Here is a 16,066-nt window from a genome sequence, read left to right as displayed (position 1 = left end):
GTTTGTGCTTTGGTTTTTATTTCTCTTTTCAGTTCAAATTCTATCAATTGAAAGCAAATTAACTATACTCAATATGATTAATGAATCAAAGGATATATTATTGGGTGCTTTTTCAAGCATATTAACAAAAACTGATAAAGTAAACGAATGGATAAACAATTTTGTAATGTGTATGGAACTGATACATCAGAACAAAGATTATGCATACGTTAGGGACACTTACTGGCCCAACATTAAGAAAGCAACTTTGATAAGTACCAATTCAAGTTCACAGTATCAAAATGTGAACATATTACGTAGCAAGTGGGTCTACTGCCGACATGAATGCCACTTATGACTTGATGAAAAATTCACTCATTTTTTTTTTTTTTTTTTCAGTTTTATATTTGATCTATTTATAAATAGTGTCGTTTTAAATTTAATTTGTAGGCTAAAGTTGACAATGTCAGAATAACCGGCAGTGGAGGAGGAAAGCCAGCAAAAATTACTGCAGTTGATGAATTGGTATCAGATTATTGGGAAAAAATTCTTTAAATGTTGCTGGTCTAGGATAGAAAGACCAGATGGCATTGGAAAATAATCAACATCCCGATTTGTAGAGCAATAATTGTATTTGAAGCTTTGCTGATAATGTATGACTTCTATTTGCTTGTCTTGTTATGATAGGTCCCACTACATTTAACAACTCTTCAAGCTTTTCAACACTTTACCTAAACCGTTCATTATATTTAAACAATGCTCCCTTAAATGAATAATATTTGTTCTTTCTCGATATAATTTTAGCTCTCTCACAACAATTTCTTCATCACTTCAATCGGAATCACTAAACCACATATTAAAAAAAAAAAACAACTACAGTACAATATTTTGTTTTGATTGTCTGAGAAAGATTGTCACTGGTAACTGATAATACAGAAATCACCAGTCTTTAGAGCTTTGTAGTAATATTCCTGTTGAATACCAGTATAATCAACTAGATTAGCATTTTGAGAAACTTATGAACTGGTGAAATCTACCAATATTACTAGTCTGTGAACTAGTAACTACTACTTTACCCTTGTAGATTCTAGAAACACAAACTTGTAAAATAAACTAATATTACTACTGTACAGACTAATAATACTAATTCATGAGTTTTGAGAAACAGGCCCCAGGCAGCGCATACCAATTCCCAGATATACAGCGGATCGAGTAGTTTCTTCTGGTACATTCATTACGTAATGTGGATGCATAAGCAGGATAGTAGGGTTGCAAGCAGGTACACATGGAGTCATTAAATAACAATGATGTAATGTATTATAAATATGCTCCTGTAACGTCATATGACGTAGAAAGAACATTATCTTAGTTTAAACAAATTTTATGTGATGTTCGTAAAAGATTTGCAGTTTAGAACCTCAGAATGTATGTTTTCATACACTGCTACGTTATAGATTTTGATAAATGAATTATTTGTATATATTGTGTAATATGTAAATATTGCTACTTTGTATATTTTGTCCCTGTAACGTCATGTCACGTAGAAAGAACATTATCTTAGTTTAAACATATTTATGTGATGTTCGTAAAAGATTTGCAGTTTAGAACCTCAGAATGTATGTTTTCATACACTGCTACGGAATAGATTTTGATAAATGAATTATTTGGATATATTGTGTAATATGTAAAAATTGCTAGTTTGTATATTGATTTTTATTATTATTATTTCGTCCCTGTAATGTGACGTAGGAAGAACATTTTCGTAGCTTAAACAAATTTTTACTGGTAGTTATAGTAAAAGATATGCATTTCATAAGTTCAGAATATATATTTTTGTTCACCATAACGGAGTTGATCTCGTTAAATGAATTATATATATATATATTAATTTTCTTGGGTTATTTTACGACGCTGTATCAACATCTAGGTTATTTAGCGTCTGAATGATATGAAGGTGATAATGCCAGTGAAATGAGTCCGGGGTCCAGCACCGAAAGTTACCCAGCATTTGCTCGTATTGGGTTGAAGGAAAACCCCGGAAAAAACCTCAACCAGATAACTTGCCCCGACCGGGATTCGAACCCGGGCCACCTGGTTTCGCAGCCAGACGCGCTGACCGTTACTCCATAGGTATTATATAATACAAAGAGTATTTACAGTTAATGTGTACCATGTTAATAATATGTTCTATAATATGTATTGTATATACTAATTCAGTATTATCAGGAGCCACCGGCGTGGCTTAGTCGGTTAAGGTGCTTGTCTGCCATTCTGAAGTTGTGCTCGGGCGCGGGTTCGATCCCCGCTTGGGTTTTTCCGAGGTTTTCCCCAACCGTAAGGTGAATGCCAGGTAATCTATGGCAAATCCTCGGCCTCATCTCGCCAAACACCATCTCGCTATCACCAATCTCATCGACGCTAAATAACCTCGTAGTTGATACAGCGTCGTTAAATAATCAACTTAAAAAAAAAGTATTATCATCGAACTAATTACATTTCGTGTCATATGTAGCACTAATATTTTGTACAGCGCTAGTTTCGTAACGTTAATGCGTTTATATGGTTAAAAAGTAGCTGGACAGACTATTTCAATTTAGTAGCAATGTCATTTACAGTTGTCATACTCCATTATTGTTATGTTCCGAACTAGGTTACAATACGTGATACCTTTCGTAGTGTCCTCAGCGAATAGGGATTATAAAGAATGGACACTTCGCGTCGGTACCTTTGATGTAGCCGGACTGATTTCAATGACCTTCAAGCCAGCTAGAGCATGAGATTCTGCTTTCTACCTAGAGTTGGCGCTGACATCACACCAGCTAGCAGTCGACACAGCGGAAATATAACACACATAATTAATACATCTAGGTACATTATGTACTCAAATAAAATAAATTGGATCCATAAAATAATAAATCAGTCATTAACTGTAATGTCTACACTCTAGAGTTCCTTTATAATGAGAGTTGAGACGTTGACCCCAACAACAATTAAAATATGTAATGATTTGATAGCGCTGAAAATGGAAAAACAAAACTCTTATGAGAAGTAAAACCATATACCTATATTATATTATATACAAATATTAAACGTATTCGATACTTAATTTTATAATATATTATTACAGACCTGCTACCAAATCTACGTATTACTCTGTGAAAAGATTTATTAAATAATAATAATAATAATATTATTTGTCAGAAACCAGTGTACAAGGCCTAGATATGACATCGTCAGGTTCGATAGTATACACACGCACACATACACTCACACATGCACAAACAAACTTAGCACAAATAAATATAGACAAATAAACAAATAATTATAAGCAAATAAATATACATAGTCAAATAAACAAACACTGAGAAATAAACAAAACAAACACTGTGAGATATACAGAGTATGCTGTAGGTTAACACATTTATATAAGGACAAAAGGAACAATTAAAATACAAAGAGACAAATTAAAATATAAAGAAAGGGTTACATTTCTAAAATACAATATTTACATCACACTCCATGAATTCACTCACTGAATAGAAAGGTCTGTTCAGCAACCATCTATGTATGCAGGACTTAAATCTATTTATTGGTAACTTTCTCGCCTCCAATGGTAGCTTATTAAATATATTTATGCCATTAAAAAAGCAGGTATTTGAGCTCACACTTAATCTGCACTTTGTGTAATCTAATTTATCTTTATTTCTAGTGTTGAAAAAATATAAATCCCATTAAACCCTTATTAATCAATAATCTCCGTCTACCTAAACGCTCATAAGAAATATTTGCTAAGCAAAATAAACCAGAAGAACATAAACCATGAGCAATTATTAAAACATATGATCCACAAAATCCCCAATAATTTAAAGTTATTAACCCCCCAATAACAATTCCTATATGAGCTACAGAAGAATTAGCAATTAATGGCTTTCAATCTGTTTGACGCTTACAAATTAATCTAACAATTACACCACCAACCAATCTAATAGAAATTCAAATATAATTAAGTACGGAAAAATTAACTAAAATTACAAATACACGTAATAAGCCATATCCTCCTAACTTTAGTAATACACCAGCCAAAATTATATCTGATCTAGTCTGATAAAAATCTATGTTGGATCTAAGGAATATCAAGGTTCTGTAAAAGAATAGATTGTAAACTGACATTACCTTTAACTCTCGAAATAGTGGCTTACATGATTCCTTGGTACTTTTATTGCATATTACCCTCAGTGCTCTTTTTTGTAGTAATAAGATGCTATTTGCTCCTGTTGCACTTCTACATACTTAGACTTCAACAAACAAAATTTCATAACACAATCTCAAGGGAAAAAATGGAACTCTCTGCATCATAATCCTCAGTTGATTCCCGATTTACCACGCAAATCGTCTGTAGCTGTATTTAGATTGGCAACAGGCCATGACTGTTTGGCCAAGCATCTGCATAGAACTGGAATATAGCAGTCTCCTAACTGTCCATTGTGCAACTCAAATCAAGAAATGGATTCAGAACATCTCAAAATCTGTGCGTCAGTGGCTAAACATGACAATATCTTTGAAAAATAGTGGAGTGCAAGAGGTCAAATGACTTTATTGTCAAATGCCTGGCATTAGAAAACAACATGATGTATTATATTATTTTATAATATAATATATTATATCTGAAATATAAAAAATTATTATTACAACTAGTTTGCCACTGAGAAATAAGGAAAAGCTGTTAACTTGAATTTATTTGAAGCAAGGCATCACTGGATTATGCAATAAGGTAGGCTATGTTTGGATCCTGTGTCTCAACTCTATTCTCTATTATTATCTTAGCATATGCTCGATTACACTAACCTCTAGCGCTTGAAAGTGGAACTAAACGCCGACGGACAGAGAAACAAAACACAAGAAAATTTGCTCAGTGTCCATTCTTTATTATCCCTTTTCACTGGCGTTCTCACGTAAGCATTTGGGTCCAGGATATACTAACCGATAACATTCCTAAACTTCTTGGGTAACGAAAATGCGCTTGCACACCCCATGAATTCTACTCACCTTAGCTTCACTCTTCACCGTAGTAAAATCAATTGGAACTGCAGTTTCCTCGAATTTTATCTCTGATGTGAGATCATAGTTGCAGTCCACGCAGTCCTCTTTTAGCCCAGTCGTGTTGAGGTCCAACGAATTGGCCTTCTGTAGGAAGCAGACACATAAAGAATGGAGTCTAATTCATATTACAGAAAGCACAGTCACCGTCTAGTATATAGTCACGAAGCTCAATACTTAACAAATATGCACCCATAGATAGTTACTCGCTACCAGGATCGCTACTATCGCCTCATCACAGACCTTTTCCCTAGCAGACGATAAAATGTATTGTACTTTCGATATCGTGTTCTTTTGAAAAAGAAAAGGCTGGAAATCCAATACTGTCGCAGAAGGTTATGTTCCGTTACTATAATAATTAGCGTTAATTGTAAATAATATTCAAATAAATTCAATTTGTCATCTCGTTTTTCTATGTCTAAATCAATTTACAGGTTATATCAAGATTAATGTTCATTTAACTCTCTAGGTTATATGAAGGTCAATGATATTTGTTCCTCGGAAAAAATCAATACTTTCGCGTCTGCGCACATCTCACAATTTACGAGATTGCACAAGATCAGTCACATAAGAATAACATGAATACTTATGAATAATTTCAAGTTAGAAATATGGTCGAGCATAAAAAGTCGTATGAACTTGCCTATAATGGTAATTAAGACGCTCGTATGAAAATTATGAAACGAGCGCAAGAGAGTTTCATAAACATACTCGCGTCTTAATTACTACCATTATAGGCTCGTTGCATAATGTACTATTATAAACTCACTGTCCTGGATCTTTCGGAAGAAGGATAACTCTGACCTCTTTTTCTTACAATGTACAGTACTACAAACGTCTCCTTGTCCCATATTACTATTCAAATTATTGTATTTAAGTCAATTACAGTTATTACAACCGATAACAAACATTTCACAGTTTACACAACTTTTCATAGCAGTGTGGAATATGGCACAGTCAATGTTTTTTCGATCTAGACCAGGTCGTAATGTATGTTCGGGTTATCTATTTCAGTGTATGGAGCTCAGTGAAATATTACAACTTTTTTGCGTACCATTGCTAAGTTTTATTTAGTGTAATGTGTCCAAATTTCCGTTTACTTCTTGTTGCATATGTTGCAGAAATAAATACAAAACTGTGTTATTTTAATGTGAAAAGAATTTTACAATTATACAAAATTCCTTTACCACCTGTTATATCTAAGTTATTACGATTGTTTCTATTCACGAATGATCTCTCGAATAGTTGTTACTTCATTCTCGCAATTTTGATCATTATTTGAAGTCCACTTCTTCATTTGGAATTTTTTCCCTTCAATTATCCGTTCCAAAAAAGTCGAATGCTTGCCAAATAGAATTCAGGTGTCATATACTATTTATTCTTCGTCAACACACTAAAACAGTAATGCGTAAAACTGCTCTTTAATAATACAAGCAGAACACTAATACATATACAGGGATATCATTTTATTTTTACTTACATTTTTATTGTACCTGAGTTTTTGAATGTACTTCACTCCCACCCCCTCTACTAGTAAACTTCCAACCGTTCTCCACACAGAACCAAGGCCGCGTATGCAGTACTGAGTTAGTGAGTATAGTACGTTCCAGAAATATGTTCCCGTTTTCCAGTGACGAAAGAGCTTTCAATATTGAATCATATTTTCGCACAGGTATTGTCGTCCGTTTGCCTACGTCGCATCCCGGTTTCCCCCGCCTGCTTCTGTTCGCCCCTCTGTAGAGTCTAGTAGCTGCGTTGTCTTAGCTCCTCTCTGAAAACATTCATTTCTGTTAGGAATTGGACGTCTACGTAATATTATAAAACTGTTTAAAATAACTTAAATAAAAAGGGCCTCGTTAAGTAATTAACTGTCACGTGATTCCCCCCCCCTTTCTACGACAAAACCCCTTGAACGGACAGTAGATACCATGTCTGAGTAATTTTATCTTTTCGGATCGAGCAGAAATGAAGATTGAATTTACAGTACGTAAGTACTCTTTTATAGAGTAGGTACAGAATTATTTCAACATGAGTTACTAGTACGAAGGCCGAAACTGGTCATTGAAATTAGGTACAATGGTCTACTGTGCGATAATATGTACAAAAGAACTGAAGCCTGTATCGAAATGAACGGTCACCATTTTCAAAAATGTGTTTAAATATCCATATTATGATTATTTTTTAATTTAACTTCATTCTCTAAATTGTATGCTAATGTGCTGTAACAGTACAATATACACTGCATAATGAATACGTCCAAATGGATAGCTCAATTCGTGAGTAAAAACACAAAGTGTTAATATGGTACTGTATTTTGATTAAACAAAAACCTAATGAAAATTATCAAACTCAAAATCGCGATATATCCTAGTTTACATAAATGGATGAACTACTTTTCTTCCCTCCTATACGTAGTAAAGTGATTTGTATTTTACGCCAGTATCATTGAACTGCAGTCTTGGAAGGGGGAGCAAGCGGTGTTTCCTGTTCCAGTCCTTTAATCCGAAGAATAGCCAGGTTAATATTAAAAATGTTAGTAAAAATAAAATGATGTCCCTGTACGTACTATCAAGCAGCGTAAAGGTACAGTCACACGTCGCTACTTTTGCTGAGCAACTTTTGTACTGCAGCTGCAAAAGTTGCGTGTCGTGTTCACACGTAAGCCAAAAGTAGCGCGCTGCACGCTACTTTTCGTGCTGCGCAACCCGAGTGCTGCAAAAGTTGCAACTGAAGGTTGCGAGTCTGTTCACACACAAGGCGCTACTTTTGCAGCCGCAGTCATGCTGCAGGTTTCCATCTCCGTGTTGACTTCTCAATATACATTTTGTAGTTATGTTCGCATTATTAAGAAACTCACACGAAAGCTTACTTATCTACTATTTGCTTTTCAGTCCTAACTAGTATTTAGAAATTGGCATTATTTTTAATATAAAGCTGTTAAAACGCCTATATACTTAAATGATAACAAACAGCATATTCACGTAATCAATGTTGGCAACCCTCCTGTTTGAAACTACGCTACGGAAAATTAAAAAAATGAATTATATCGTCAGCAAACATGCTCAGACTGTGTTGTGCATTTAATAACTGTTACAAATAATTTATTTTCATCACATATAACATTAAAATATATCCAAACAATAACAGTATGATTGGCACATTTGGGTGGCAACAATGGTCGCAACCGCAGCAAAAGTTTCAACAAAACCGATATCAAAAATGCTACGGCTGCAACCCTGAGAACTCTGTTCACACGTCGCTACTTCTAAGCTGCGCGCAGCATGGAAAAGTAGCGGGCAGCAGGTTCGGCAAACGCTACTTTTCGGGTTGCACCGTTGTTCACACGTCGCAGTACGAGAGTTGCGCAGTTTTTTGTACTCCAGCACTGCAAAAGTAGCGACGTGTGACCGTACCTTAAGATGCTTTACTACTGCTACTGTTTCAGTTGGAAATAATTGGCTGCACTTGTATTAACATCGATTTATATTGCATGTAGATCACACGTCTGACCAGGAAAGTGAAAAAGGGTAACGGATTTGGAATATCTGCTAATCTTAATTAATTATTATAAATTACAATTATATTATCTTGTGTAGAGAAATTATTCAAAACATGTCCCGTTTCAGTAATAGTTCACTAACACCATCACAAGGGCTCACGTTGGTTGTTGTGATGGTGCTGCTCTGTAGGTTTATCTGGCCTGCAACATGTATTTGAGAGATATGCAACTGGCTATTCAGTTTCAACAGAATTCTATTTTTGATATTACACATTATTATTCATTAATACACATGAGGATTTATGAAAAACATTTTGATTCAAAGTCATCTTAAAACGAAGTTTAAACCATCTTCCATTATAGACTATTAAAATATTATGAAAGAGTATAAAAGAAGCATGTAACATGTGATCTAAATCTGAAATTTCTTAGGCTATACTGAAAGTCTGCTGATAATAAACTCGAAGATATTTTCATAAAACTTCATGTCATACTTTAATTTGATAAACACATCGCATATAGAAATTACAACTAGTGTCTCTCAATTTACCTCTGACAAGGGCTTCTCCTCAGCTGTATCAGTCTCATCACTCAATTGCATAGCCAAAGGGTCAACCTCGGGTTCCTTCTTGACTACAGCCATCAACAGACATCTAAGTATTGACATATCTGCAGAATATAAACTGCTGAAAGAGACTTATGCTCAGAGGTTACAATACGAGATGCGTTGGATATGTTCGTGACCTGACTCGTAGATGGCACTGAAAACATGTAAACAATGCAGTCATTGTTAGCGGCCATTTTACCGGTACTGGCACATTACTTCAACCAAATACCTTACTATAATAATACCGGACAGTTAGTAGTTCTGCGCGCGAACGACGCTGGTGCTGCTACCTAGGCGGCCGGTGTGGCAATACTCGCGAAGCACGCTGTAATCAACTGCAATGTATATTGTTGCTGGGCTAGTTAATAGTTTTATTAATTAGTGCTGTGTTAAAACGTCAGGGTGTATATTATGTGCTGTTTATAATTGCTACAAAATTACAGCATTACAAATTGCTCCAAATCGTATTTTCGATTTCCGAGAGATCACAAAGTGTGAGTCAACAACATTCTTTAGTAGGCCTAATTCCTTCGTCTTTGTGATGATAAAAAAAATACAAATTAGCCTTTTTATTTAGACCTAATAAATGAATAGAAGTTAAAATGTATCGGAAATTTTAAGGTTTTATCAAATTAAGTTTTATTATTGTCCACATGCCTTTACTAATTATTACAACCATCAGATTACTATCAATTTTATCTTTGCAGTTGTCAGCAATGCGTATATAAAGCATTATTGTAAATTCATTCCTAATATAAGAATTGAGTTTGTCTCACTAAACCAATGAAAACAATTATGTAACAATTTATTACGGAATGTAATATGAAGTATGCAATATTTCTCATAATATGCAGCTTTGATATAAGATAATAATTTTACCTTAAATATTATTCAACATTTCTTAAGTGTTTCATAATAATATTTCACATTAGTAATTCACGTTTTAAACAATAGTTCGAATCCCGCTATGTTAATATTTGTATTTGTGGACGTAATTCCACGCCGTTCCGCTAGATGTCAAGTCCGCGATATTTCGCACTCACGTCAAATACAACAGCCCGGTTTTATTATTATAAGGTATTTGCTTCAACCACGAAAAATCGTAATTTCTGTTGACTACATTATGTGTAGGTCTACCTAGATTACATAAAAGCCATAGTACATTGAGGAAATAAATCCTATTAACTCTATGGGCCAATCTTCGATATCGCCCCGCACCACACACGGGGCTGACGTCCAATGTAAGTTTCTGTATGGGTTAAATGAGCGGAGACATGAAGTCGAGGTATGTAACAATGTTAGTTGATGGGATTCTTTAAATGACACGAGGCCGGGAAATTCTGAGCTGTGGGGAGATACCGAAGTTTCACGATATATGCAAACTTTAAATTCGCCATTTCTACAAGTGCCCTCAAGCAATATAAATTACAAGGTATAAAATTTATAACTTGTAACTTACACTAAATGATACATCCATCTTAAAAAGTAGCATGAAAATAAAATTAATGAATGACTGTAACAGCACAATAAAAGAATAAACAAGTAAGATTCGAATCATAATTATACAAAACAGAAAAAATTGCATTATGTACAGATAAAGACTTACCTTTATGAAGTATTAAAGTTAAAATGAATCACAATTTCATTAGCGATAACCTCACATACCCATTCGGTTTGTACAATACACGATTCCAGGGTATGTACAGTTTCCACTGCGATAAAGTATGCCGTGACAATTATTGAAAAATACTGATAGAGAATAATATTTTCAGATGTAGAGACTCCTCCCACAGTTTGGCGATCACAGCCAGGCGATGCTGATTATTGCTGTAGTTATTTTGCGAACAACCTCCAGCTTGCTTCACTATAACGCACTCGTGAACGGCACGTAAATCAATAAGAAAATCGTACGAGAACTTCACCCTTCATCCAGATACCAGGATCTGTGAGACCCTCCAGCATATTTGTTTGTTTGGCGCACGCGCACTTTCGTAAATGAGTATGTGCGACCCTGATGTATCATATAGGTACGCGACTTTTTTTTTTTTGTAACAGTAACCATTTCTTTATTTCAAAGTTATTCTAGTACAGTGCGATCTATATCTACAGTGTCCATAACATACAATATGGCGTCAACGAGTAAAATTTAAGAATGGCTGCTGGAAAGTTCAGCTAGTGAGAACGAAGATGAACTTTGGGAGGCGGAAACACATCTTGCACTGGATCCTGAAAGCGAAGAAGAGGATAATTGTGAAGATGTTATGTTATGTTTTATTTAACGACGCTCGCAACTGCAGAGGTTATATCAGCGTCGCCGGATGTGGCGGAATTTTGTCTCGCAGGAGTTCTTTTACATGCCGGTAAATCTACTGACATGAGCTTGTCAGCACACTTAAATACCATCGACCTGGCCCGGGATCGAACTCGCAACCTTGGGCATAGAAGGCCAGCGCTATACCAACTCGCCAACCAGGTCGACAATTGTGAAGAAAATATTGAAAACAGTGACAGTGAAGAATCTGTGGAAAAAGCTAGTGATTGTTAATGTGAAATAATTATTTCTGGTCCATCTATTCAAGGTAAAAATGGTCACTGCTGGAGTTGTCATATGCCAACTAGGAGAGGAAGACCTATTGCAGATAATATTGTGACTCATTTACCCCATGTAAAAGGTGATGCAAAGCGTGTTAAATCACCTAATGATTCTTGGAAGCTGTTTATCAGTGATGAAATTGCAAAAGAAATAACTACAAGAACAGACAATGAGATTTAGCGCAGTAAGTTATATGGATAGAGTATAGCTTCACAAAGCTTACTAATGAATTTCGAATCAATGCCCTGTTTGATTTGCTTTATGCTGCCGGAACGTTAAAAGGCAGCATAGTAAATGTAAATGAATTGTGGTCTGATTTTTTTTTTTTTTTTTTGGCATAGATATATTTAGAGCAACTATGAGTCTCACACGTTGTCAGTTTCTGTGTTGTTATCTAAGATGTGATGAAAAGCTGACCACAATTGATAGACGGCTAACCGACAAATTAGCACCCATATGTGGTATATGGGAAACTTTCATTTCGAACTGCAAACAATACTACAGTCCCCACAAGTACCTTACAATTGATGAGCAGCTTGTTGATTTTCGGTATAGATGCCCTTTTAAAGTCTACATGCCAAATAAACCGGCGTAGTACAAAATGAAAATTGTTATGATGAACGACAGTAAGACTATCTGCTGAACCGTACATATATTGGTACAGTTCAAAAACAAAGCAATGAATCTTTTCCCGAATATTATGTCCGGAAATTATCTGAACCGGTGCATGGAACAAAGAGAAATTTAACTTACGATGACTGGTTTTCATCTATACCAACAGCTGAAAGAGTACAAGCTTACAACTCTCGGCACACTAAGGGGGGGGGGGAATTCCTCCCATTTTTGTAACAAAAAGGCAATGGGAACAGCATTATTTGCATTCGACAAGGAGAAAACATTACTTTCCTTTGTTCCACGAAACAAAATAGTACTGCTACTTTCAACTATGCACCGTGATGACTCTGTGGATAAGGACTCTGGAAAACCTGAAATGATCATGACTTACAACATGACGAAAGATGGCACCGATACATTTGACAAATTATGTAATACATATATTGTAGCTAGAGGTACTAACAGGTAGCCACTCCGCTTTTAGTTTGCGATCATGGACCATGCTGGCATTAATGCCATGATTCTATTCGTTATGGCCAATCATGAATGGAAGAACAATCCAAGGAACACTAGGAGGGAATTCCTGAAGACCCTTGTGGAGAAATTGTCCAGACAACATCTTGAAAGTAGACTATAACCTTTTCGCTGTAAGAAAAATCCTAATATAAACAATAGCACGTGACTGAAGTGAGGCTTCATTGGCCGCTGTTTGGCGCCATAGATTCTCAGTACGTGTTCTCGCCTACTGTTGTACATTCTGTTTCATGTTAAACATTTCCCGTTACTCGTCAAGGAGGCCTAACCTCACTACTATGCATTCATTTGCTTAGGAAACATTTACTTTATAATTACTCTAATTAAAACTCACATAACTTATTATATACATTTAAGAGACTATTTGTTTTTCTCCCCTTTTGAGAAGGTTTCCAATCTTATGTTTAATAATCACACACACACACACGCACGCACACACACACCGAGGATGCAGAAGCCAAACTTCAGTACCACGTGCTTACGTGAACAAATACAAATTCAAGTGACGCCAACTTGTTACAAGAACAGACTACCTCGGTATTACTGTTTGTATTCATCCGCGGTCATAGTACTTAAGAAAATATAAAAGTAGCTTTTCTTTTACATGTTGTTTTACATATGGGTGAAGTTATATGTTTCATTGTATTTAAGAAAATTAGAATTCAATTTTTATTTTCAAATAATACAAGATGATAGTTTCCAAATACGGACTACATTTTCCTGCGTCGTGTGAGTGTTTCGACTGTGAGCTAATCACGGGTATGACATCCACGTGCTTGTGTATACATTAGGATTTTTCTTACAGCGAAAACAGTATATGAATGCCTGGAATGCAGGAACATGTGAAAACAAGAATTCGCCAGGTTCTAGGAAAGGATGCATCTGGTAGTGACACAACCCGCACGACTGCAGCGCTGGAAGGAACAAAGAGAAAAAGATGCCATTTGTGCCCCTATGCAGAGGACAAAAAACTAGATTTACCTGCAGTAAAATATGTACTAAGCCAGAACATCAGGGACAGCTATGTGTAAACTGTGTGGATTAGACGCTAGATAACCTTGTAAAAATCTGTTATTGAAATTGTAGTGTAATTCTTTTGACAAAGTATGCAGACTTTTGTGAACTTGTGTACATATAGTTTTGCCAGATTTTGCTTTCTTTAGTATTTAATAGATTTTCAGTATTGACTTTCTAAGTGAAGACAGTACTTTACGATTACGTTAATGTTAGCAAATTAAATAATAAATATTGATACAATGTATATAATCAAAAACACTATATCTATTTATTTTGTTGTTTTTTCTTTCAGTCGACATGGTTGGCGAGTTGATATAGCGATGGCCTTCTATGCCCAAGATCGCGGGTTCGATCCCGGGCCATGTCGATGGCATTTAAGTGTTTAAATGCAACAGGCTCATGTCAGTAGCAGTGGCGAAGCTACATGGAGGCAATTGAGGCAATGCCTACCCAAAAATAATCTCAAGATGAAGAATTATAAATAGGCCTATTAAAATAAATTTCTCGACCGTAATCATTGTTGTTATTGAGAAAATCAGAAGTTCATACAGGATTCTTCGCTCATCGGCCGCTAGATAGTGGCACATGTCAACGACAGGATCTGTGTGTTGTGCTCGGCCGGGGTGATGGGCATCTGTGGGTAAGACAATTTCTCGCTTGCCTCTTCTGCCACTTCAACAGGCTTTGGCTTTACGACAGGGATTGGAGGGGACGGAAAATAGCGTGAGGTTGTTTGAATTTCTAGCAACCCCCTCCACGTCGCAAGGAGGCATGTCTCACGACCAACCGCAGTGACCAACAAAGAATATTCAAACTTTCTCTCTCTTGCAGTTAGTGTTGCCAATTTATGCTAGAGCTAACTATGTTTAACAAATTTTCAGTGGCAACATTGATGAAAGATTTGTATTATATATATATTTTTTGTTAATTTAGCGAGTATTTAAAGCCCTCTTAGCGACAGGAATAAAAATTTTCTCCATTGATAACATATTTATAATGAATTTTTACTGCTGTTTAAGGACTTTGTCACAAATACGGTTGGCAACGCTGCTTTAGTGGGAAATGCTCCTTTTGATTTAGTCGGCGCGAAAGTTACTCAAGATCATTTTTGTTGTGAGAATTAAGTGTGAGTTTACTAGATTGTGCCCGAAATAATGAGTGAGTGAAGACCATTTTTGTATTATTTGTGAGAATTAGGTGTATTTGTCAGACTGAGCCTGAAATAATGAGTGGACCAGACTCTTGTAGTAATTTGTCGAGTGTTCTGAACTTACTGAAAAGTAAGCCATTTTCTTCTTGGACATACGAAAAGCAGAAGATTTACCCCGAATTTAGATTTTAAATATTATGACAGCAAAGTATCTAGAAACTTTGGCTGGCTGTTCGGACACCAACAAACTTTTTTGTTATACGTGTGTTTTATTTGGTGGTGAAAAAGAGTGGGCTTTGCATGGGGTAACTGTTTCAAAAAACTTCGTTAGAAAAACGGAGAAACATCAGAATTCAAATAAACATATACAGAATGAAGAGGGATTCCATTTACTAGGACGTGGAAGAATAGAACATGCTCTATCTGAAGGGGCAAGAATTCAGGCTCTGAAACATAATGAAGCCGTGAAACAAAATAGACTCTTTGTTGAGAGACTAGTTGACATTGTATGTTTTCTTTGGAAACAGGAACTTGCATTTAGAGGTCATTTTGAAGGAGAAGACTCAGTCAACAGGGGCAGTTATCTAGAATTGTTAGATCTGCTTTCTAAGCAGGAGCAGTACATTCGAGATCATCTCCAGTCTGCGTCAGGCTTTAAAGGTACTTCAAGTGACATACAGAATTAGTTAGTTGAATCTATAACTGATGTAATTCAAGAGAATATTATCGAAGAGTTAAATTCTTCTGAATTCATTGGCATTCAGGCAGATGAAACTTTAGACGTGTCAAATAAGTCCCAAATCAGCATAATTTTCAGATTCTGCTCAAAAAAAGATCCAGTAGAGAGATTTATGGGATTCTATGATGTTTTAATAGACAAGACTGCATCAGGCTTATCAGAATTAATTGTTAGTGTTTTGTAAAGTGGGGAGTAGTTGACAAGATAGTCTGTCAAACATATGATGGGGCCTCAGC

General features: G+C 35.7%; 1 protein-coding gene across 3 annotated transcripts in view; it reads right to left on the bottom strand.

Annotated features, from left to right (window-relative positions):
- The window catches only part of LOC138691782 (zinc finger protein 568-like), a 52,347-nt gene extending 41,459 nt beyond the window's left edge, over positions 1-10,888 (bottom strand). For 2 of the 3 annotated variants that reach the window (XM_069814174.1, XM_069814170.1), the window contains exons 1-3: positions 10,789-10,888; positions 9,126-9,336; positions 5,026-5,163 (exon numbers count right to left, since the gene is read on the bottom strand). Coding sequence is in view for 2 of the 3 variants with exons in the window: in XM_069814170.1 (XP_069670271.1) it covers positions 5,026-5,163; positions 9,126-9,242 (255 nt within the window). In the remaining variant the exon portion in view is untranslated. Of the gene's footprint in view, positions 1-5,025; positions 5,164-9,125; positions 9,386-10,788 lie in introns of those variants that run through there. The other variant, XM_069814171.1, reaches the window with a different exon arrangement.
- Positions 10,889-16,066: the final 5,178 nt, after the last annotated feature.

This window comes from Periplaneta americana, chromosome 16, assembly GCF_040183065.1.
Source record: "Periplaneta americana isolate PAMFEO1 chromosome 16, P.americana_PAMFEO1_priV1, whole genome shotgun sequence".
Taxonomy (NCBI): Eukaryota; Metazoa; Arthropoda; class Insecta; order Blattodea; family Blattidae; genus Periplaneta; species Periplaneta americana.
The sequence above is the reverse complement of the archived record's forward strand: the minus strand, read 5'-3'. Positions and strand labels throughout refer to the sequence as shown.